General features: G+C 50.5%; 1 protein-coding gene across 1 annotated transcript in view; it reads left to right on the top strand.

The window, feature by feature from the left end:
• LOC135239416 (pappalysin-1-like) overlaps window positions 1-24,042 on the top strand; it is an 88,638-nt gene that overhangs the window by 50,421 nt on the left and 14,175 nt on the right. Inside the window, exons 11-18 of the mRNA XM_064308053.1 lie at window positions 6,354-6,461; window positions 7,146-7,281; window positions 7,791-8,004; window positions 12,245-12,413; window positions 20,388-20,571; window positions 21,860-22,061; window positions 22,555-22,750; window positions 23,832-23,973. Coding sequence (XP_064164123.1) covers window positions 6,354-6,461; window positions 7,146-7,281; window positions 7,791-8,004; window positions 12,245-12,413; window positions 20,388-20,571; window positions 21,860-22,061; window positions 22,555-22,750; window positions 23,832-23,973 — 1,351 coding nt within the window. The remainder of the gene's footprint in view (window positions 1-6,353; window positions 6,462-7,145; window positions 7,282-7,790; window positions 8,005-12,244; window positions 12,414-20,387; window positions 20,572-21,859; window positions 22,062-22,554; window positions 22,751-23,831; window positions 23,974-24,042) is intronic.

Genomic DNA, 24,042 nt, shown 5'->3' with positions numbered 1-24,042 from the left:
AAGACAGCGTGGCGGTTCTGATTGAAATCAGGGACCCGTTTACCGTCGTTCAGAGCCAAATAAATTTGGCATGATTGAAAGAGCCCCTTCAGAACGTTCTCCATTAAGATCGTAGCAAACAGCCGTCCGCGCAGTTACGAACGATTATGACGTAAACCTGACGCTCTACCAGATATTTAATTTCCGTTGAAGAGATGGAGGGGGAGATGATCCCGGGCTCATTATTAACGGGAACAACGCCTAACCGATAGCAACCGTGAGTCAGAACCAATGAGTGTTCTGTTTGTTGCATCTGCGGCCTCTTGGTTGGTCGATATACGGCTGTTTTTAATTTTGTAATCCCAAGAGCTGCATGAGAAATAAAACAAATTTTTATAAAGAAATACATTTTAAAATAAATTCTGATGGAACTTATCGAGGCCTGTTAAGTACGTATTGAATCTTACCGACCTCTCCCGACATATGTTTGCCCCATTAGTGTCGTGTATGCTTGTACACACAGGTCCGAGTTACTGGAAGAACTTTAGGAAACATTGGATAGCACTGCTTTGGAATACGGCTCGTTTATTTTGTGTGTGCCAGGATATTGCTTCTTGTAACCAGGCCTAATTTTGATATCAGTTCTTTTAATGACAGGCCTAAATTTCTTTGCAAGTTTGAATTAATGGCTTAGCGACGGTGTTTTTTATGCGTAACTTGGCAAGTTTTGTTCGTCGAAAGCGTGTTTTTCTTCTGATGTTCTAATCTGTTCTGTCCATCGGAAAGTTGGGACAGACACAGCGGCACGTGACGTCTGATGTTTTCGCCGCGGCCCCGCATACCAGGGAACACGTTAGCGTCTGGCTCAGCGCTAACCTGACCTAGCCTAGCGGGCGGAACACTGTGAAGCGCAGCCCCATGGCTGTTTTATTTGTGTTGTGTGTGTGTGTGTGTGTGTGTGTGTGTGTGTGTGTGTGTGTGTGTGTAGTGTGTGTGTGTGTGTGTGTAGTGTGTAGTGTGTGTGTGTGTGTGTGTGTGTGTGTGTGTAGTGTGTGTGTGTGTGTGTGTGTGTGTGTGTGTGTGTGTGTGTGTGTGTGTAGTGTGTGTGTGTGTGTGTGTGTGTGTGTGTGTGTGTGTAGTGTGTGCGTGTGTGTGCTGTGCACGTGTGTGTGTGTGTGTGTGTGTGTGTGAGTGTGTGCGTGTGTGTGCTGTGCACGTGTGTGTGTGTGTGTGTGGTGTTTGCGTGTGTGTGCTGTGCACGTGTGTGTGTGTGTGTGTGTGCGTGTGTGTGTGTGCGTGGCTACACGTGTGTGTGTGTGTGTGTGTGTGTGTGTGTGTGTGTGTGTGTGTGCTTGCACGTGTGTGTGTGTGTGTGTGTGTGTGTGTGTGCGCGTGTGTGCCTTCATGCGTGCACGTGTGTGTGTGTGTGTGTGTGTGTGTGTGCTGTGCACGTGTGTGTGTGTGTGTGTGTGTGTGTGTGTTGTGTGTGCTGTGCACGTGTGTGTGTATGCACGCCTGTTTGTGTGAGCACTCGCGCGTGTTTGCGTGTGCCTATGTATACGTGTCTGTGTGTGTGTTTGCATCTGTAGACCTGAACCCACTGCCCCCCCCCACCACAGGGGGAGGGAGTTCCGTTCCAGCAGGAAACCCTGCAGTGAGGTGGAGAAAACAACCAGGGCAATTACCGTTATTATGCTTATTAATTCCCCCGTTTTTTGTGCTTTTCCAGTGTGATTTGGTGCGATTGTGTGCGGAATGCTCTTAAATGCACTTGGCTGGTTCACCGCCGTTGCGTTTCGGGCCAGCGTTCTTTCGCGCCAGCCGTCTCGTTGCCACGTTTGAACGACCCTCCCCCCTCCCCCTCCCCTCCCCACACACACACACACACACACACACACACACACATAAACACGCACACACATTAGGGAGACCCATCGGGGGGTTCCAAACGAGCCTTTCTCACGGACACTGGTACCCCCTGCCAGTGGTGTGCCATGGCCCGCCTCCCCCTGCCCCCCCCATCAAACACGGGGTAAGACCTGCGGGAATCCTGTCACTGGTATGTGGGGAGATGAGGATGGGGGGGTGGGGGGGTGGGGGTTGGCAGCACATGTGCTGGCTTTCCCCGCAGGCGTGAGTTACGGTTCCAGCTCGTGTTCGTCCTTCCAAGCTGTGGTCCGAATTCAGTGCTACTATTTTACATCACTCTTACACCATTAACCCTTTGTAGTTTTTTGGAATGTTTTTTCAAATTTCTAAGTCAGTGTTCTAGAACTCCATTGCAAGCTGTGATTGTGACATCAGCATTAGAATGTTCAGTTAAGAACATTCTAATCACACATTTGTGGTCTCTGGCCTTAAAGGGCTAGTGAACCTTTTTCGAATGCTGATCCGAGGATCTCTTCCCTCACTAGTCTCTTTATACGGATACCCACAATGCTGTTCTGCACCAGGAGCCAGGGGTCTGTGGGCCTCTACCTCATGTGGCAGTGCTAACAACGCTCGCAGCCCCACAGGGAGGCTTTACCAGCATTTCCCCGTCCTGCCGTGCGATTGGTCCGTCTCCAGATGGCCTTCATTACGTGCCGCCTGTAAACGGCAGAACCCGTCTCGGAGGCGCTGTTTTCCAAAGAGCGGTGCGCTTCAGGTTTTTTGGTTGCTGTCAGCATTTAGGAAGATGACAGCAGTGGGGGGGGGAGGAGGGGGGGGGGGGGGTTTAAAGGGTAGGGGGGAAGGGTGTTTGTTCTCCCCCCTCAGCTGAGATGTAGAAAAGGAGAAGGAGAAAAATGTTTTGACTGATGTCACAAAATAGGGAACCTCTGCTTGTTTGGAACATTCGGCTATTTTTTAATCCCACTTTGGGTTGCTTTAAGAAGCACGCGATCATTTTCAAGTTCGCTTCATCGACTCCAAAGTCAGACTTCCACACCTTCCACACCAATGATTGATTTTCTCTGGGGTTTAAAAAATAATGTCTTCCAGTGCAGAAAATGTTGTTCTCTACGTCGCCCCCTACTGCCTGCAGATGGTTTGGGCCAGTTTGAGTCTCATTTCCAGTTAGCCATGCCACATCACAGCACGCTATTGCTCCTGTTATTTGTGCTTAGTGAACACTCCTATGAGTGTGCCAAACAGTGCAATGAGCACAAACCTTCCAAAAAATTTTTATATTTAAATTTGCCTTTGGGCTTGTTTGGCAGAAATAAAGACGGGGCGGTGCAGAGGGATTGTGGGACAGGAAGTTAACACCAACCTGGGCCCTCGCGCTGGCTTGCGATCGCCTCAAGCGTCAAAACATCGTAGTCGGCCGAGCGACCTTGTTTACGAACACGCACCTCTCCTCGCTGGCCCCCGAGGAGAGAGACTGTCTCGTCGACAGATTCCGAGCGCAGATACCGCGCGGGCCTCCGGGCGGCGTCCCGCGGTCGCTCTCCCACGCCCCGTCCAGCGTCCAGCGGCGAAGGTTTCAGGGCGGCGTCTGGTTTCGGCGCGCAAGGAGACCGGGCGAAACCGCTCGTCCTCGTGTCCTCCCGCCTCGGCCTCCTCAAAAAAAAGGGCGCGGCCTCCCTCTGAAACCCGGCGAGCTGCCGTAAGGCGACCGCTCGACCCGCTCGACCCGCTCGCCCTGCTCGAGCCGCTCCACCCGCACGCTTTTGAAGCGAACTCAAATAAAGAGTTTGCAGGAAAACCGTCGAAAGAGAGACGGACCCGTCTGCCGAGGCTGGTTTACATCTGGCGGGATTTTTTTATTTTTTTAATTTGACGTTTAAAAAAAAAAAAAAAAAAGCGGGAAAGGAAGGAGGGGGAGGGGCTTCTGGGTCTGGGTTACGGGGGAGATCAAAGCCCATTGGCCTGCGAACGGCGGGCTGTTTTCGCTGCGCTAACGTGCTTAGCGTGTCGCGCGGTCCCGCCATGTGCATCGTATCAGCGGAAACCCTCCGTCTCCCTTGGCAGGGTTCCTCACGGCCTTACATAACGGCAGGAACCTCCATATGGCAGCACTTTCGAGACCGAAGAAAACAAAATATGCCATCAGGGCTGAAAAAAGGAGAAAAAAACAGACAGAAAAAACATACCCTCGGGTCAGCTCATGAGAAAGATAGGAAATGATTTTGGATCGGTTGCCTTCGTTACCTGCCTGGTTTGTGAGTTGGGGGGGGGGGGGGGGGGGGGGGGGGGGGGTGGGCGTGGGCTGGTGGAGAGCGTAACTCCTCTTGAGTGAGAAAGAAAGCCTGTTAATCAAGATGAATGCGGTGCGTCGGCTCGATGTGAAATCCGTTACCGCTCGTTTTTTTTTTTTTCCCGTCCCGCAACCCTTTCTCCTTTGAGGTACGAGGCCTTGTGGCAGAACCCCTAAACAAGGAACCGTGGACCGGTTCCAAGCGGACCTTGACGAAGTGTATAATTATTTACAATTAAGATTTTTCTGTTTCTTTCTGCGCGCGTATCATATTTCTATACTCGAATTTTCAGAAATTATGAAATGTTTACATTACACTGAATGCCTTATTTAGTTCCGCATCGTAATGAATGAATAGCACTCGTGTGTCGTCTGACGGCTCCATAAATTTTTATTTCTTTCGTTTATAATGCGCAGTTTTGCTTTCCTTGCTTGGTTTAATTTGTTAATGGTGCAGCAAACGCAGTGTATAGTTTGGAAAGTAAAGTGGGCCATTTGAAGGTTTTTTTCATTAAGCTGTTTTTGTGACTTCGTTGGGACGAAAGGCAGGAGTACACTCCATTTTGAGTCATTTTCTTTCAGGCGCAACGCGGTATTACAATGTTTAATTTGTGACTTTTTCGGCAAACGTTGTTAAATGAAGCAGGGGCGTCGAGTTTAGACGTTGCTTAGGATAGTTACATGTGTATATATGCCTGGTGTGTGTTTATTTTCTTTTAAATGTTTAATGAATTGGGCATTAGCCTGTTAGCCTGACTTCATTTTGTGCACTTAACTTAAGTCAGAGGTACTGCCAAAAGGTGACATTATGGCTGAGATAATGATACTACGTAGCTTAAGTTTGTTTTCCTTAATTATTTAAAGGCGCCTGCTAGAATTTCTTTCACTCTATTTGCGTAACCTTCTGTTTTGGGGCTTAAAGAGTGATTGTCCTGATCTTGACCACACTTCGCTCCAGAGTGTCTGTGTAGGAAAGCTTGCTAGTGACCTGGCAGTCTGATTGGTTCTCGAAAGTTTTATCGAGCATTACGTCACAAGTCATTGGTTCAGTTGGTTTAAATCGATGCCTGCGACTAGAGTTCCACTCTGTTTGAGATCCTGATTAATTAGAAGTAACTCATCATTGGTTCCTGCAGCAGAATGTTTGAGTAGCTTCATAGGTAGCATGCACAGGTAACATGCACAGGTAGCATGCACAGGTAACATGCACAGGTAACACACACGTAACATACACAGGTAACATGCACAGGTAGCACACACGTAACATGCGCAGGTAACATGCACAGGTAACATACACAGGTAGCACACACGTACATACGCAGGTAACATGCACAGGTAACATACACAGGTAGCATACACAGTAACATGCACATGTTACATACTGTACACAGGTAGCATGCACAGGTAACACACAGGTAGCATGCAGAGGTAGCACACACGTAACATGCACAGGTAACACACAGGTAGCATGCACAGGTAGCACACACGTAACATGCGCAGGTAACATGCACAGGTAACATACACAGGTAGTACACACGTAACATACGCAGGTAACATGCACAGGTAACATACACAGGTAGCATACACAGGTAACATGCACATGTTACATACTGTACACAGGTACCATGCAAAGGTAACATACACAGGTAGCATGCACAGGTAACACACAGGTAGCATGCACAGGTAGCACGCACGTAACATGCGCAGGTAACATACACAGGTAACATACACAGGTAGCACACACATAACATACGCAGGTAACATGCACAGGTAACATACACAGGTAGCATACACAGGTAACATGAACATGTTACATACTGTACACAGGTACCATGCAAAGGTAACATACACAGTAGCATGCACAGTAACACACAGGTAGCATGCACAGGTACACACACGTAACTGACAGGTAACATACACAGGTAGCATCCGTAGCACACACGTAACATACCAGGTAACATGCACAGGTAACATACACAGGTAGCATGCACAGGTAACATGCACAGGGTACATACTGTACACAGGTAGCATGCACAGGTAACATACACATGTAGCATGCACAGGTAACATACACAGGTAGCATGCACAGGTAACATACACAGGTAGCATGCACTGGCAACATGCACAGGCAGCATACGGAGGTAGCATGCACAGGTTACACACACAGGTAACACGTGTCGTTCTCTGTTCCCAGACCTGCCAGTCCAGGGTTTTCGACCTGTCAGACGGGATATCCCAGTACGCTTGGTTCCCCTGCCGCGAGGCGGAATTGCCCTCCTGGTACCACCAGTATTGGCTGAAGGTACTGTCATCTGACACCGCCCCTTTTACACAAATAAAGTTTTACCATTTGAATCCTAACATTTACATTCTGTATACCGTTAACGTAAATCAAAGCACACAGTGTATATTTGTTCTGTCTGCACATGTATATCCGGTCATATCTTCTAGGAATACATTTTACAATTTATGTCCATAATAAAATATGCACGCGCCATAGTCTGGTCTATAAATGTGCCTGTAAAACTGACATTCTGTTGCATGAGATGTTTTGTTCAAAGATGTGATTGTATCTCTCATTCTGAGAAAGGTTCCCTTTCGAGTGCAGTGGTGAAATATTCATAAGCCCGTGACAAGCACGCTACAAGCTGTTTTGAAAGAAAATAAAAATCAAAGGCAAAGAGATATCACGAGACTCAAAATTAAGGACAAATGTTGATTTAAATCATGGGTGTGGTTTCCCCCCTTGATTGTATCGGTATGGGATATTAAGGTTTTTAAATTTTATTTGCGAGTTTATTTTTACAAGGACAGAGCGCATTAATCAACGGTGCTGTAAATGTGTCAGCGCTAGCCAGCTGGCTAGTTTCCTGTGCGGTCCCTGGACCGGACGGGAAAAGCCGCTAAAAACAGGTTATTGGGCAGGTTGATCGGAGCCAGACGGTCACGCTAAGGCCGCGCGCTCTTGTTTTTTTCGCCACCGCAGGCGTACTTCTCTCACCCCATGGTGGCGGCGGCGGTCATCATTCACCTGGCGGCCGACGGGACGGGCTACATCGACCAGACGCAGTGCAACATCACCGTCCAGCTGGTGGACACCAAGGAGCAGATACACAGCTTGGGTGCGTTTTCCGGCACGTTCTCGCACGCTTGGGTTCCTTTTCTGGAACGTTCTCTCACACTTGGGTTTGGTTCCGGAAAGTTCTCTCATTCTTGGGTTTGGTTCTGGAATGTTCTCTCACACTCGGGTTTGGTTCTGGAAAGTTCTCTCACACTTGGGTTTGGTTCTGGAATGTTCTCTCACACTCAGGTTTGGTTCCGGAAAGTTCTCTCACACTCGGGTTTGGTTCCGGAAAGTTCTATCACACTCGGGTTTTACAGATATCTTCTTCGCCCCCTTCATCATCGTCCGTCATCTTTGTTTTATCACAAAAAAAACACCTTTTTCCGGGCTTTTCCGTAGCTGCTGCCCTGCGTGTTACATTGGGGTGTTTACTGCAGCGGTTAACGGAGGCCACGGTGCTTCAGTTGCGTTCGGAACGCCGGTCCGGTTCTCTAGCCGCTGCGCCACGCTGCCCGCGATTGGGCGATTTGGACCAATGGCCTGCCTCCTTCCCTCCCGTCCTCTCAGGGGATTGGCGGCTGAGCTGCAGGAATAACCCGCTGGTGGTCCCGGTGACCCACGACCTGAGCGCCGCCTTCTACCACACCAAGGCCATCCTGGTCCTGTTCCGGTCCAACCTGGTGGCCATCTCCGGCGTGGGCCTGCGCTCCTTCCTCTACTTCGACCCCATCACCATCAGCGGTTGCCAGAGCAACGAGATCTACAACCCCATGGGTCAAAGGTGAAATCCCCACTCCCCCCACTTATCCCACTAACACTAACTTTGCACACACACACTCACACAAACACACACACACACACACGCACACACACACACTCACAAAAACACACACACACACACACACGCACACAAACACACACACACTCACACACAAACACACGCACACATACGAACACACACACACGTACACAAACACAGACACACACGGACACGGACACACTCACACAAACACAAACACACGCAGGCACACACACACACACACATACGCACACACGCACACAAACACTCACACACACACACACACACATGCAGACACATGCAGGCCTAACATACAGGAAGCGATTTTTGTATTGCTGTGCAAATTTTTTTTCTATGATTGTTTTGCAGTGTATTGGCAGTATTTATCTGCCTGAAAAACATTCAATTTGAATTTGAAAGTCTAACTGAAATGAAAAAGGAAAGTGCGTGTATGTGTATGTGTGTCTCTCTCTCTCTCTGTACGCACGCACTCTCACGCACACACATGATGCACACACACACAAACACACACACTAATCATACCAGTTAAAGCCTTCAGCTTTTTTTGCTTGGCAGTAAAATAAATATGTTATTGAATAAAGGCCTTTATAAATGGGTGCCCAAGCTCTGCAGCATTCCAAAAGCATGACTTTTCCCTCTTATCCTCAGTGCTGTAAACATTGGCTGGACTCAGCCTTTGGTACCTACAGACAACAATATTACAGTCCCTTCATTCATAAAAAAAACACACACATATTGTTTCAATACAAATGTCCACACGTCAGTGATTTATTTACATTATTATTCAGTGCCATATGTTGTGGAAGAGCGTTTTCATCTGTATTTGAGAGAGAGAGAGAGAGTGGAGGAAAGAGAGGGAGAGACAGAGAGAGAGAGGAGTGAGAGAGAGAGGGAGGGAGAGAGAGAGAGCGGCAGAGAGGGAATGTCTTCTGTTTTTAAATGAGTTGCATTCAGAAACTGCAAATAAACAAAATCACAAACATCATAATCGCTTTTATATGGGTGCACACACACACACGACACACACAAACGTAGTACAAGTACAAATGTGAATTTATTTAATAAATCAACATTTGACAAATTATTAACCATCAAGATTGCACAGTAATGTAATAAGACTTATTTGACTTGCGGTCCATCGATAAGCCGGCATGGTTTGCCGATATACTCAACTGCTCCCATTAATAGAGTCTACTTGAATATGTGAAAGAAAAAAAATATGCCCCATTATAAATACAATGTACATCTTTTTTTAAAATCTCCTTGCTCAATCGCCATTTTTTATACCTGGCTCTTAAAATTCCCCCGGGGCCTGAATGGGTTTAATTTCCTCTCCCACTCTTCAGCGCCTGCGCACTTTAAAATCTGCTTCATCGGCCCTGATGTTATGGCTGCATGAATTTATAAGAAAATCAAAATGGTCAGATAAGCGCATATGACAAAAGCCACGAACGCTTTTAAAAGCCGTAATTAATTTTAACCGTAGAGCCCTTGAGCTTTCCAGGAGCCGGTGCAATTCTTTAAACTGATATATCCCCCTGAGAACGGGCAGAAAAAAGTATTTTATTTTATTTTTTTAACATTTAACATTATACAGGTGCCCTGGACGACAAAAAAAACACGTTGCGGTGAAAATATTTTCAAAAATATAATGTATATTTATTGAATGTTCCTTGTAGTGTAGGTTTCAGCGTAATAGAATATGTGGTTCTTGAGATTAAGACCAGAGACTCGTTGTCCCCTATAGGGGGCAAAATGAATTGCCGACTCTTAGGAGGGGATATCGTTTTGCCTTTTTAGAAATGTTTCGGGTTTGTGTTTTAGTCAGGCTCAAAATCGCGATTTTCGGAGTAAAAGGACCGACGGTGCGTGACTGTGATGTATGACCGCGCTTCTGACCGTTTGAACTTTTTATCTGGAGATAAAGTTTTTTTTCTTCTCTCCGACGCCACATCACTCATGTCCCGCACGCATGCCCGGCGCGCTGTCGTCCACCTCTTCCTCCTCTCTCTCTCTCTCTCTCTCCAGCTGTTCGCCCTCTTCCTTCTCCCTCCGTTCATTTTTCTTCGCTGTCTTTTTATAAATATTCTTCCTTTCCTCATTCTTCATCCCCTTTTCTTTTCCTTTTTTTTTACACATCTGTTGTTTGTTGAGCTTCGACTGTGCTAAGAGAACTGCTGAAATTAACACTTTTTCCTTCCTCCGCCGCTTTACTCTGTTATTTCTTAGCGAAAATATTTCTTTGTTTTTTTGTGTGAATATTCTCTGCTCTAAGACTGTCACTTTTCAACTCCTGTCGTTCGTTATCTGAAACATTTCGACTGTCCACTCAGAATAAAGAGTGATTTTTTTCTTTACTGCCACGAAAGCCCAGTGTAAATAAAGTCTGTGACACGCCTAAACCTTCACACTGCAGTAGGTACATTTTTGCAAAACAATAGACACTGGTGGGTGGTCTGCCAGCCAGAAGTCATTTGTGGCTATATCCCATAGTCCAAGGAATCGATAGAGAATGCGTCAGCCACTCTACCAATTAAAAAAGATGTTTTACCTAATTTTTTTGGGAAAAGATCTTTCATTCTTACGGCTGTATCCATAGGCTACACGTTGACACATCTTATGTGCCCTATTGCTTGTTTGATTCCCGGTTGGGGCACTGCTTAACCAGAACTCTTGTACTCAACCAGAACTGCTTCAGCAAAACATACCCGCTCGATTTAAATGGACTGTGTGTAAATCGTGTCAGTTATTCCGGGTCAGAACGTCTGCTAAATACGTAAAGTGCGTATGTGGTTTATAGAGAGGTTGCTCGCGCGCTCTGGATTCGAACCTGCGAGGTTGCAGTTACGGGAGCGGCTCTCCAGCCGCCCCAATTCACGCGCTATTGTTAGAACGCGCTTGGACCGATCAGCGAGCGGGGGGGGGGGGATGCAGGAGAAATAATCGGTCCGCATTTCGTGCTCGCGTGCAAAGAGAAAGGCCCACGCTGAGAGAGCGAGGGAGGGGGCGGGGGAATGAACGGTTCCTACCTGGCGGAGTTGAGCCGTTTGATTTTTACTGCCATCTGAGACGTGCCGTTCTGGCTCCCACAACATTATGAATAATAAACAGTACGCTTAATTTCACATTGCTCCGTATTCAGGAGTCCTCTTTTTCCCCTCCAAGGAATTCCGGTGCCGGGCTAAGTTTATACAAGGCACCGCCCCCTCCCCGCTTGACTGAAATGGAATATGCTGTACAGGCCGAAATATATTGACATGCAACATTTCACAACATGTGCACTTATAATAGCCACGTTCCGTTTTTATTTTCAAATTAAATTCCGTTAAATAGCCTATATTTTTCAGTTTATTTTTATATTTCGCGTAGTGAAAGTAGACTATATTCCATTTCCTGAAGGGCGCCAAACATGTCGTTCCTAGTGAAATCGTTGGACAGCTCCCCCGCCGCGAACTGTTAAAGTTCAATAGCGCAGAGTCGCGGCTGGCGCGTGTGCGTCGTTAATTATGAATGGTGTCCCGTGCATCCGGTGCTGCGGCTTGGAGAGGCTTCCCGACCGATCGGGTTCTCACAGGATGCGCGAAGACGCGTCCGCCTAAACCGCTGGCTCGGGACTCCAAGAAAAACCCCCAGCTTTTCTGTTTTTACTTCATTTTTTATTTTCTTAAAAGTGCAGTAAAAACAGAAGTTATTCGCGAGATTTATTTCCAACTCTTTCTTTCTCCGTTTTTATTTTCTAAGTGCCGTTTTTACAAGCAGGTTTGCTCGGCCGCACTTCGTATTAATCTGTCCTTTCAAAACCACCAGGCGTGGTAACAGTAAATCAGAATATTTAGATAAACGCAAAATTGCATGCACATGTTATACTTAATACCGTAAAACGAAACGCTTTGTAAAATATATATTCCGCGGTATATGCATAAAAGAACAATAATAAACTGTATTACATTTTGCTCAGTATGGGGTATATGTTTAAAATCCACTCTGGGAGGTGATCTTCCCCTTTCTCTTTTAAAAGTGCTTTGAGGTCCTGAGATGAATGGCGCTATATAATCTTTTATGAAATGCCTTTGTTGATTGCAGCGTGTTGCCCTGCCATTGTGTGGTTGAGGTGAGTCCTCTCTCTGTGATGGGGGGCTGATTCTCACTCTCAAACCCCCCCCCCCCCGCCCCCCCTCGCTTTGCTTAAACCCCCCCACAGCTGCGTCCATTACTCCTGCGAGGCTGTCGACTGCCCTGAACCCACGGTTCGGAACGCGGAGGTCCAGTGCAGCGGCCCGGGGTACCTGAACGGGGCCCGCTGCACCATCACGTGTAACCGCGGATACGTGCTGCAGATCCACCGGGACGATGACATCATCAAAACGCAGGTACCGCTCGGCCCCTGTCACCGCTGAGAGAGAGGGAGATGCTCCAAGCCCCGCCCCCTTTCTCTCTCTCTAGAGTGTCTGAAAATGTAAAGCAGCTCTCATAGATATGTGAGCTGGAGTTAGAACAAGCAGCCACCCCCTCTGCTAACTGCACACACACACACAGACAAGCACGCACACACACACACACAGACATACAGACATACACACAGACATACACACGCATGCATACACAAACACACTCACACACACTCGCACACACACACACACATGCGCACTCACACACACACACAGACAAGCACGCACGCACACACACACACACACATGCTCAGATGCTCACATAGACATATGTACACACACACGCACAGACACACACACACACACACACACACTCACATACATACACACAGACACACACACGCATGCATACACACACACACACACATATGTGCACACTCGCGCACATACACACACGCACAAACACACTTGCGAGCACACTCACACACACACACACCCACACACATATGTGTGCAGCCACGTACACGCTTACACACATACATGTCAAAAAACTTTTCATTCATTCACACGTGAACATGTACTTAGTGCCATCCACTCACACGCGCATATAGACACACGCTCCCATGCATACATCAACCCCCCCCCCCCTCCTCCACACACACACAGAGGTCAGAAGACAGTGTCACTCAGAAGTATGTGATCCTTTTTTTATGGGGGGGGGGATGTGTTATGTAATACCTGTTTACAGGGGGCCAGGGGCTTTGGGTCCGGTGCAGTTATGTAAGGTGAGGAGACTTTCCATAATACAGACAGGGTTCTACTTCAATTGGCAGGAAACTCAGACAGGTTTTGCAATGTTTGGCATTCCTCTAAACAAACGGGATTCGCTAATAAAAATGGTGAGGGGAGAGAGAGAGAAAGAGAGGGAGAGAGTCACAGAAGAAAAGGAGGGATCTCTCTCGTTGTTCTGTGAAGGAGAAAGGGGGTGCATTTTCCTTGCAGTTAATTATATATGTGTCTAACAGTATGTGTAACTCCTAATGTGTAATGTAATGTAATGTGTATGTAATGTAATCTGTATTGGGTTCAAGTGCTTTGGCAATGCAGCCCCTGCCATGCCCATAAAGCCTGGTGTATGTGAGCACTACTGATCTGAGCGAGAGGAACAGGATATGCACAAAACAGCTCTGTGTGCGCGTGTGTGTGTGTGTGTGTTTGTGCGCGTGTTTGTGTGTGTGTGTGTGTGTGCCTGTGTGTGTGTGTGTGTGTGTGTGTGTGTCTGTGCGTGTGTGTGCTGTGTGTGTGTGTGTGGTGTGTGCTGTGTGTTTGTTGTTTGTGTGTGTGTGGTGTGTGCTGTGTGTTGTGTGTGTGGTGTGTGTGTCTGTGTGTGTGGCGTGTGTGTTGGTGTGTGTGTGTGGTGTGTGTGTGTGTGTGTGTGTGTGTGTGCTGTGTTGTGGGTGTGTGTGTGTGTGTGTGTGTGTGTACGTGTGTGTGTGGCTGCGTGTGAGGTGTGTGTGTGTGTGTGTGAGGTGTGTGTTCGCGTTAGGAGGGATTCCCAGCATCTCCCCTTGTTGTGAAACTGTGGCACCATTTATCTCCCAGAATCTGGAGAGAAGGATGAAGAGAGAAGAGAGAGAAACTAGCACTGCCATCTCGAGAGGAGCACCAGGAGAGGGAAAAAAAGAGAGGGAAAGGAAAAGAGAGGAAAGAGAGAGGGAAAGGGAAAGGGAGATAGAGAGGAAGGAAAAGAGAGAAGGAAAGGAAAAGAGAGTAAAGAGAAAGGGAAAGGGAGAGAGAGAGAGAAAGACACAGAGGCTAGTGCTGCGCTCTCCTTGACATCCTGATATAAGGGGGAACATCACAGGGTAAAGTCCTGTAAAAAATAAAAATACATTAAATGACACAGAAATAGAAAACGTTCAGTGCAAATATTCTGTAAAAAAACGTAAAATGCTAACAAAAAATCTACGGTGCAAAGAGCCTGCAAAATCAAAATACAAGCAGAAACCCTGCAGTGCAATTATCCCTTAAAAATAAAACTAATACAAATCGAAAACCTGCGACCACAACAACAAAAACTGAGAATTCCTTTCTTGTTTGGTCACATGACATGCGCGGTTGACCTGTGACAAAGTGGTTACTGGAACTCAGCGAGAAATGATTATATCTGTCTGTTTCCCCGCCCTTATTCGTGTGCTTGACCTCAACGCTGACATCTTGTTCTGGTATTTATTCCGATAACCGGTTTGTGTGAGAAGCGTGTGTGTTTTTGTTTGCGCGTGCACGCATGGGCCTGCATGATACTTACGAAAGCTCATTTTTGAGTCCGGAAGCACTTCTTCAAACGGCGAATGTTTCTAATTTTCCGATGATCTAAATTGAAATCTCGATAAATGGAAAGTGCTACATTGTTAACGAAGGTAATTCTGACAATGCAAATACATTTGACTTTAATCTTGAAGACGGATAACCTGTTTGGCTGCGCTCTACGTTGTTTTGCTGGAAAGCTCAGTCCTGTAGTGTTGGGGTGAGACCTTGTTAGCGTTTCTCATGAAGCGCTCGAGGTCAGGTTTGTCTCGTCGTAGATTGTCTTGCGCTTGTTAAGCCTTTTTTAAAGTGTTCTGACGACATGTCCGCAGTGAACGGTTTAGCCAGTCGGGCCCGGCTGGGTCAGGGACGGGCGACGTTCGGTTGTGAGGTTGACCGCGGTCGTGCGAGGGAGGGCGGGGTGTTTTCGGGGGAAGGTGGCGGAGGGGGCGGAGCCAGATCGCCACGTCTGCTCTGGACGAGGCTGGGAGCGGGAGGCGGAGTCTGCAGCAGGTGCTGTGTGAGGCGGGAGCAGGAGGCGGAGTCAGCAGCAGGTGCTCTGTGAGGTGGGAGCAGGAGGCGGAGTCAGCAGCAGGTGCTGTGTGAGGTGAGAGCAGGAGGCGGAGTCAGCAGCAGGTGCTCTGTGAGGTGGGAGCAGGAGGCGGAGTCTGTGGGTGGGAGCAGGAGGCGGAGTCTGCAGCAGGTGCTCTGTGAGGTGGGAGCAGGAGGCGGAGTCTGCAGCAGGTGCTCTGTGAGGTGGGAGCAGGAGGCAGAGTCAGCAGCAGGTGCTCTGTGAGGTGGGAGCGGGAGGCGGAGTCTGTGGGTGGGAGCAGGAGGCGGAGTCAGCAGCAGGTGCTCTGTGAGGTGGGAGCAGGAGGCGGAGTCTGTGGGTGGGAGCAGGAGGCGGAGTCTGCAGCAGGTGCTCTGTGGGGTGGGAGCGGGCAGTTGTAAATATAAGATGGGGGGGTCTCATATTTAGAGCCGTAAATACTATGGAGGACCCCCATGGGCACTTCATGGGCCACGTCCGAGGGCTTTTCGGGGAGTGAACGTCGAGGTAATAGACAGGACAGGGGCAAAGCTTGCGTTAGGAAACATGCTCAAATCTGACTTTGCCTCCTGGTTTTTCCTAATTTAACTGACTTAATCTAACCATATCTTACACCTGTACGGGAGTACTAATCATTGTAGCTTTGAGTTTCGAGATGGACACTTCGCCGGTTGCTATGATAGATTTAGCAGAATTTAACTTCTAGATGATAGATCTATATCAGAAATCAGAATCAGAAATTCCCATTTTCCAGAAGACGCTGTGTTTTGCACACCAATGTGTAATTACTTATTAGTTACATTGTAGCTACAAGGCTGTATAGCTTACTTAATATACAGATAACGCAGGCTATGTTACAAATGTTACCGCGGAGACAAGCCCCATGAAAGTAGAGGGTATGTTTCAGAGTTTAACCGATTGCACTTTGAATTCTTTTTGAACAAAAGAAAAACAAGAAAAAAAGACAAAACACTTTAAAAATGGTGGAGTCGGGGTGTCTTGGGGTGCCTGTTTGAATAGGGCTATGCGAACTCCGAACCCCTTGGATATTTTTTATTTTTTCGTGTGTCTGGCCAATAAGAAAGGAAGGAAATGAAACGCAGTGCGGCATGTGGCTGGCGCAGGCGTTCGCGCCGCTGAGGAGCGGATTGGAAGATGACAGGCCCCAGCGTTACGGCACCGTACCCACACGCAGCCACACGCAGCCAGAGCGCTCCTGCACCGTACCCACACGCAGCCACACGCAGCCAGAGCGCTCCTGCACCGTACCCACACGCAGCCACACGCAGCCAGAGCGCTCCTGCACCGTACCCACACGCAGCCAGAGCGCTCCTGCACCGTACCCACACGCAGCCAGAGCGCTCCTGCATGGAAGCCATTACCAGATCAAAGCTAGCGGCCGCTAGCGACCCAAGCTAATTCAAGCTGAAAATGCGACACCGCGCTGCGTTGTGTTATAAACTCACTAACCCCACCACCCAGCCCCCTCCCCACAGCACACTCACACACACACACACACACACACACACACACACACACGCACACACACACGCACACACGCACACATGCACACACCACACACAAACCCTCACCCCCTCCCCACAAGGACACGCACACACACACACACACAAACCACACACACACGCACACATGCACACACAGAACCCTCACCCCCTCCCCACAAGGACACACACAACACACACACACACACACATGCACACACAAAACCCTCACCCCCCTCCCCACAAGCACACACGCACACACCACACACATACACACACATGCACACACAAAACCCTCACCCCCCTCCCCCACAAGGACGCACACAACGCACACACACACTCAAAACCCTCACCCCCTCCCCACAAGGACGCACACACGCACACACACACACAAAACCCTCACCCCCATCCCCACAAGGACACACACACGCACACACACACACACAAAACCCTCACCCCCATCCCCACAAGCACACACAAGCACACGCACACACACGCAAACTCAAGACCCCTACCCCCCACTCCCCTCCCCTAAAGAGAAGGACTTGAAATGGAATACGCCCCCCCCCCCCTTCAGGAAGTGGTGTGTGTGTATGTAAGAGGGGAGATGGATGAACTCCATAATGCATCTTTAATTTGCCGCAGCGGGTTTTTCCCGCGTCGTCGTGTAGGTATGAGAACCGCGCGGAAAATGCATGTTTAATTCAGAACACTTCACCCCCTGCGGTCCAGAGCGCTCGCTCCTCTACCGTAACCCAATCGCCCAATCGCATCGCGCTGACCCCAACGGGGCTGCTGCCAATAACGTGGACGAGCGGGAGAGAGGTGGAGGGGAGGAATAAAGAGAGAAAGTGAGAGAAATGGAGAGAGAGAGAGAGAGAGAGAGAGAGAGAAATTGCAAGAGTGAGGGAAATAGAGCAAAGAGAGTGAGAGAAGGAGCGAGGGGGTAGATGGAGAGAGAGAGAGAGAGAGGGAGAAAGTGAGAGAAATAGAGTGAGGGAAAGTGAGAGCTAGGAGAGTGAGAGATAGAACGAGAGAGAGAGAAAGAGATAGAGAGAGAGTGAGAGAAGGGAACCGTTATAAAAATAAGCAGTTTGTAACCGTGTCTGGATTGTGTTTTTTGTGCCAGTTTTCTGGGGAGGCGCTGTGCTTCCAAAGAGAACGCAACACTGTAATAAAGCGCTGAGTTCCCCAGAGTCACTGCAGCCTGCCAACCCAGTCTGCCCCCCCCCAACCCAGTCTGCCCCCACCCCAACCCAGTCTGCCCCCCCCCCCAACCCAGTCTGCCCCCCCGAACTGAGTCTGCCCCCCCCCCAACCCAGTCTGCCCCCCCCCAAACCCAGTCTGCCCCCCCCAACCCAGTCTGCCCCCCCCAACCCAGTCTGCCCCCCCCAACCCAGTCTGCCCCCCCCAAACCCAGTCTGCCCCCCCCAACCCAGTCTGCCCCCCAACCCAGTCTGCCCCTACCCCCCAAACCGAGTCTGCCCCCCCCAACCCAGTCTGCCCCCCCCAAACCCAGTCTGCCCCCCCGAACTGAGTCTGCCCCCCCCACCAGTCTGCCCCCCCAACCCAGTCCTGCCCCCCCCCAACCCAGTCTGCCCCCCCGAACCCAGTCTGCCCCCCAAACCCAGTCTGCCCCCCCAACCCAGTCTGCCCCCCCCAACCCAGTCTGCCCCCCCCCCAACCCAGTCTGCCCCCCCCACCACCAGTCTGCCCCCCCCAACCCGATCTGCCCCCACCCAACCCAGTCTGCCCCCCCGAACAGTCTGCCCCACCCAACCCAGTCTGCCCCCCCGAACCAGTCTGCCCCCACCCCAACCCAGTCTGCCCCCCCAACCCAGTCTGCCCCCCCCAACCCAGTCTGCCCCCCCCAACCCAGTCTGCCCCCCCCCAACCAGTCTGCCACCCCCCCAACCCAGTCTGCCCCCCCAACCCAGTCTGCCCCCCCCAACCCAGTCTGCCCCCACCCAAACCCAGTCTGCCCCCCCCAACCCAGTCTGCCCCCCCAACCCAGTCTGCCCCCCCCAACCCAGTCTGCCCCCCCCAACCCAGTCTGCCCCCCCAACCCAGTCTGCCCCCCCAACCCAGTCTGCCCCCCCCCAACCAGTCTGCCCCCCCCCCAACCCAGTCTGCCCCCCCAACCCAGTCTGCCCCCACCCCAACCCAGTCTGCCCACCCCAACCCAGTCTGCCCCCCCCAACCCAGTCTGCCCCACCCAACCCAGTCTGCCCCCCCCAACCCAGTCTGCCCCCCCCAACCCAGTCTGCCCCCCCCACCAGTCTGCCCCCACCCCCAACCGAGTCTGCCCCCCCCGAACCCAGTCTGCCCCCCAACCAGTTCTCCACCCCCAACCAGTCTGCCCCCCCCAACCCAGTCTGCCCCCCCCCAACCCAGTCTGCCCCCCCAACCAGGTCTCCCCCCCAACCAGTCTCACCCTCCCCACCCGTCTGCCCCCCCGAACCGAGTCTGCCCCCCCCAACCAAGTTGCCCCACCCCCAACGAGTCTGCCCCCCCCAACCCAGTCTGCCCCCCCCGAACCGAGTCTGCCCCCCCAACCAAGTGACCCTCCCCCGAACCGAGTCTGCCCCCCCGACCCAGTCTCCCCCCAACCAAGTCTACCACTCCCCTCCCCACCAGTCTCTCCCCCCCCGAACGGTCTGCCCCCCCAACCTAGTCTGCTCACACCCCACCACGAGTCTGCCCCCACGGTCTGCCCCCACCAAGTCTGCCCCCAACCAATCATACCCCCCAACCGCGTCTGCCCCACCCACCAGTCTCCACCCCAACCATTACTCCCCCAACGAGTCTAGCCCCCCAACCTGAATCTGCCCCACTCGAACCGGTCGCCCCCACACATGTCCCCCACCAGTCTCCCATCCGAGTCTGCCCTCCCCACGCACACTACATCTGCCCCCACTGCCCCCAGTCTGCCCCCAACCAATCTGCCCCACTGAGCTGACTGCCCCCACCCAACCAAATCTGCCCCACGAGTCTGCCCCCAACCAATCTGCCCCACTGAGTCTGCCTCCCAACCAAACCTGCCCCGCCAAATCTGCCCCACCGAGTCAATGGGACCCAGCAGCTGTGTGGCGACGGGAGTCTTTTTCCTGCTCGGAGGGGGTTGGTTTGGGTTGGTTTGGGTTGGCCTGAGTTCCTGGAGTTACCGCAGTGTGAGCACGCCATGCTCCCCACCAGGAGCCTGCAGGGCGGCAGCTGGGTTCAGTGGGCTCTGTGCCTCTCTGGCCAGGTTTTCCAGGCTCTGACACGTGGCTCGCCGTCTGGGTGCGAGTCACTGCTCCATGGACCAGTTATGTTTGGACTTCAGCCTCAGTGCTCCATGTGCTGGTTTGAGTGGCGTCCCTGTATTCTCCGATTGGCCATAGTAAAGCCAGCATGACATCATAGTAATACAGGAAGTCTCACGACAGTCTATGTCGGTTGGCATAAGGGTTTACGAATGCCTACGTAGCGGCTATGAAGGTACGGTTCCTATGAAGGCTCGTAAGGTTTTGGTACAGGATGGGGTTCCCTTAGATGCCCAGTTCCCAGCTGAAGCCCGCGTGTGTGGGGTGTCCCCGTGTCGCCCTCTCTCTGCAGTCCGTCTCCACGGTGACCATCACCTGCGCCGACGGGAAGTGGAACAAGCAGGCGTCGTGCGAGCCGGTGGACTGCGGCATCCCGGACAAGTACCACGTGCACCCCGCCCTCTTCCACTTCTCCGAGGGGACCACCTACGGCAGGAGCTGCACCTTCCAGTGCAGGGAGCCCGCACAGCTCGTAGGTGAGCCCGGGAGGGGGGTGAACCCGATTGGTCGGCGGGCGTCAGCTGACACGGTTTGGCCAGTGCGGGAAAACAGAACGTGGGGCATTATTAGCTTTCAGCCCCCCAGCGATAATGACCTTCTGGACAAACCTCCACAGATTTCCCAAAGTTACCAGCTTGTCGATGGACGAAAACGACTCTGGGGAAAAAATTAAGAGACCACCTCTTATTTTGAAGAGGAATCAGGGTAACACCAAATATTGATCCTAGAACCCTTCCTAAGTGAAGACATTATTTGTATAACATATTTGTTTTCATTATTCAATGTATAACAAGAATGTATATTTTAGTATTTTGACCAGTTTTTGCAAATAAATGATGACAATATTTTTGTTTGGAAAGTCAAATGTGGTCAGTAGTCGAAATGAAAGAATGTCAAAGTTAGACTTTACTCAGACTCATGCCCATAAACAGTGAAACTGAAAGTTTTATGTGGTCTCTTAATGTTTTCCAGTGCTGTTTGCTTGTTTATTTATTTGCACGTTGTTAAAAAACAGAGGACATAACATGAAGAAAAAATAAATAAATGAAATAAATATGAACACGGCCTGTGCAGGATGGGGCTGGAAAAGCAGAAGAACTTATATGAGGTCTCACCCTCATAAATAATAAACAGAATAATAATAATAAAGATACAAGACTATTATAGCTGCAATAATAATAATAATAATAATAATGACAAATTAGTTATGAATGCAGAAATGTAGAATTTGCGTATGGCAGATGCTTGCTTGGGATCAGAAGGTTGCGGGTTCAAATCCCATATGGGGAAGTGACATCATACTTGTACCATTGAGTGGTGTGGTTAAGCCGTACTTCCGCGGCTAATGCCCAGTGCCGTAATGGATAAAAGACTCTGGATGTGCAGTTCTCTCTCACGGAGCTCTGCGGAGCTGACGAGCGGTGAGTGATTAGCATTCGGGGGCTGCTCAGAGATCTGAGGCCGGTCAAACGTCGGAACACGAAAAAACGAACGTGCGGAACAGTGTGTGCCGCTAATAAACACGCTTTTTCCAGAAGGGATTAATAAGGGCCATGTGCGATGAAGTTTTCTTTCTCCCCCCGTTTCTCTCCCCCCATCCTCCTCTCTTTCTCTCTCTCTCCTCCCCCTGTCTCTCTCTCTCTCTCTCTCTCTCTCCCCTCCCTCTCTCTCTCCCCCTCTCTCCCTCCCTCTCTCTCTCCCCTCTCTTCTCTCTCTCTCCCCCTCTCTCCCCCTCTCTCTGTCTCTCCCCCCCGTCCCCTCCAGGCTCTAACAGCACCCTGATCTGCATGGAGGACGGTCTCTGGTCCTTCCCCGAGGCTCTGTGCGAGCTGCGCTGCCCGCCGCCGCCGCCGGTGGCTGACGCCGTCCTCCAGACCAAGCGCTGCAACGGCACGGGCCTGAAGGTGGGCACGCTGTGCAAGTACAAGTGCCAGCCCGGATACCACGTCGCCGGAAAGCCCAAGAGGTGCGAAGGCAGGGGCTCCCCCTGGTGGCCGCCGCCGCCGCCGCGTCGGCCCCCCCTCGATGCGCGTCTTCTGACGTTAGCGGAAAAAAAAAAGTCCACGCTTCGGGAAGTGTGAAATTAGGTTTAAGGTGACACCTGAATGTACGGTAGCCTTAGACCCTTTAATGCCGTTGTTTTATTATGTTCTGTACGGTGTTAAATAGTGTACACTTTTTGACGTGCAACCAAACGGTTCCTACAGGCGTTCGTGTAACTTGGCCCTCGTCATCTTGTCGAGAGAATGGCGTCCTTCGTCTCCAGTTGGCCGCGAGGTCGTCGGGCACAGAAGTGTAGTTTGCGAGAAAAACACCCCGTGTGTTAGTGAAATGTGTGTGAAAGTTCCCCACGGCAGGACACTGGCTTTGTGAGGACACTGGCTTTGTGAGGACCGTCCTGTTCTGGTTTCCCTCTCACGCTGTACCCCTGCCACCCCCCCCCCCCGTCCCGTCCCCAGACGGGCGTTTAAGAGGCAGTGCACGGAGGACGGGACGTGGCTGGAGGGGTCCTGCCAGCCGGTGACCTGCGACCCCCCTCCGCCCATCTTCCACGGCGTGTACCACTGCACCAACGGCTTCCGCTTCGACAGCACGTGCTGGATCGACTGTGAGGAGGCGGAGCGATCAGGCCAATCGCAAGCTCCGTGCAGACAGGTCCGTCACGCCCCCCCCCCAAACCCCTCCCCCCCCCCCACCACACCCCAAACGGTCTGTCTGCTCATCTGTATGTCTGTCAGTGTTCAGTTCCACTCAATTCAATTTCCTTCCCTGTCGTGACAAAAAAAGAAATATTTGTCTCTCTTTGCCCCCCTCTCTCTCTCTCTTTCTCTCTCTCCCTCCTTCTCTTTCTTTCTTTCTCTCTCTCTCTCAGTCTCTCCGTGGGTTCCTCCTGCTCTCTTTTTCTTTCCATGCTGATTTTTCATTTTTTTTTCTTTTATTTCTCTCTTTATTTACCATCTTTTCTTCTCTGCCTGCTTTTCCTGCCCAGACTTTGTTTTTTCAGCTCTTTCTTGCATTCTTTCTCTCCATCTTTGAATTCCTTCTTGAAAACAAATAAAAGAAAATATTGTCTAAGTGCTGGTAACCATGGGAATGATTACAATGGCCTGCAAACACACACAGACACACACATAAACACACGCACACACACACACATGTACGCACGCACACACACACTCTGTATCAGTGGCGATGGATGCAGAGCTGGTTTTAGTGTGGTGATGTGTGTATCAGTGGTGCTGGAGCTGGTTTTAGTGTGGTGATGTGTGTATCAGTGGTGCTGGAGCTGGTTTCAGTGTGGTGATGTGTGTATCAGTGGTGCTGGTGCTGGTTTTAGTGTGGTGATGTGTGTATCAGTGGTGCTGGAGCTGGTTTTAGTGTGGTGATGTGTGTATCAGTGGTGCTGGAGCTGGTTTTAGTGTGGTGATGTGTGTATCAGTGGTGCTGGAGCTGGTTTCAGTGTGGTGATGTGTGTATCAGTGGTGCTGGAGCTGGGTTTAGTGTGGTGATGTGTGTATCAGTGGTGCTGGAGCTGGTTTCAGTGTGGTGATGTGTGTATCAGTGGTGTTGGAGCTTGTTTTAGTGTGGTCATAGTGTGGTTTAGCTCAGGGTTAGGTTAGGATTAGGGCTACACTGTGATACTTGACTGTGTGAACATCACCAGAAATGTCCAGTAATCCTGCTGTTCATGTCCGTGTGAAATTGAACCTGTGTTCTTGGTAACCGTTGGTTACAGAGCGCCAATGTGATCCGGTGCAAGAAGGACGGGACGTGGACGGGCTCCTTCCAGCTCTGCCCCCAGGCGAAGGGCCAGTGCTCCCTGCCCCGAAACCTGAACCCCAGAGTACGGCTCAGCTGCAAAAAAGGCTACGGGATAGGTGCGTATCCATGACGACGGTCCAAAAAGGCACCTGCTGGCTCTGCATGGATGAAACACAAAAATCAGA

This window comes from Anguilla rostrata, chromosome 14 (genome assembly GCF_018555375.3).
Source record: "Anguilla rostrata isolate EN2019 chromosome 14, ASM1855537v3, whole genome shotgun sequence".
Classification (NCBI taxonomy): Eukaryota; Metazoa; Chordata; class Actinopteri; order Anguilliformes; family Anguillidae; genus Anguilla; species Anguilla rostrata.
The sequence above is the reverse complement of the archived record's forward strand: the minus strand, read 5'-3'. Positions and strand labels throughout refer to the sequence as shown.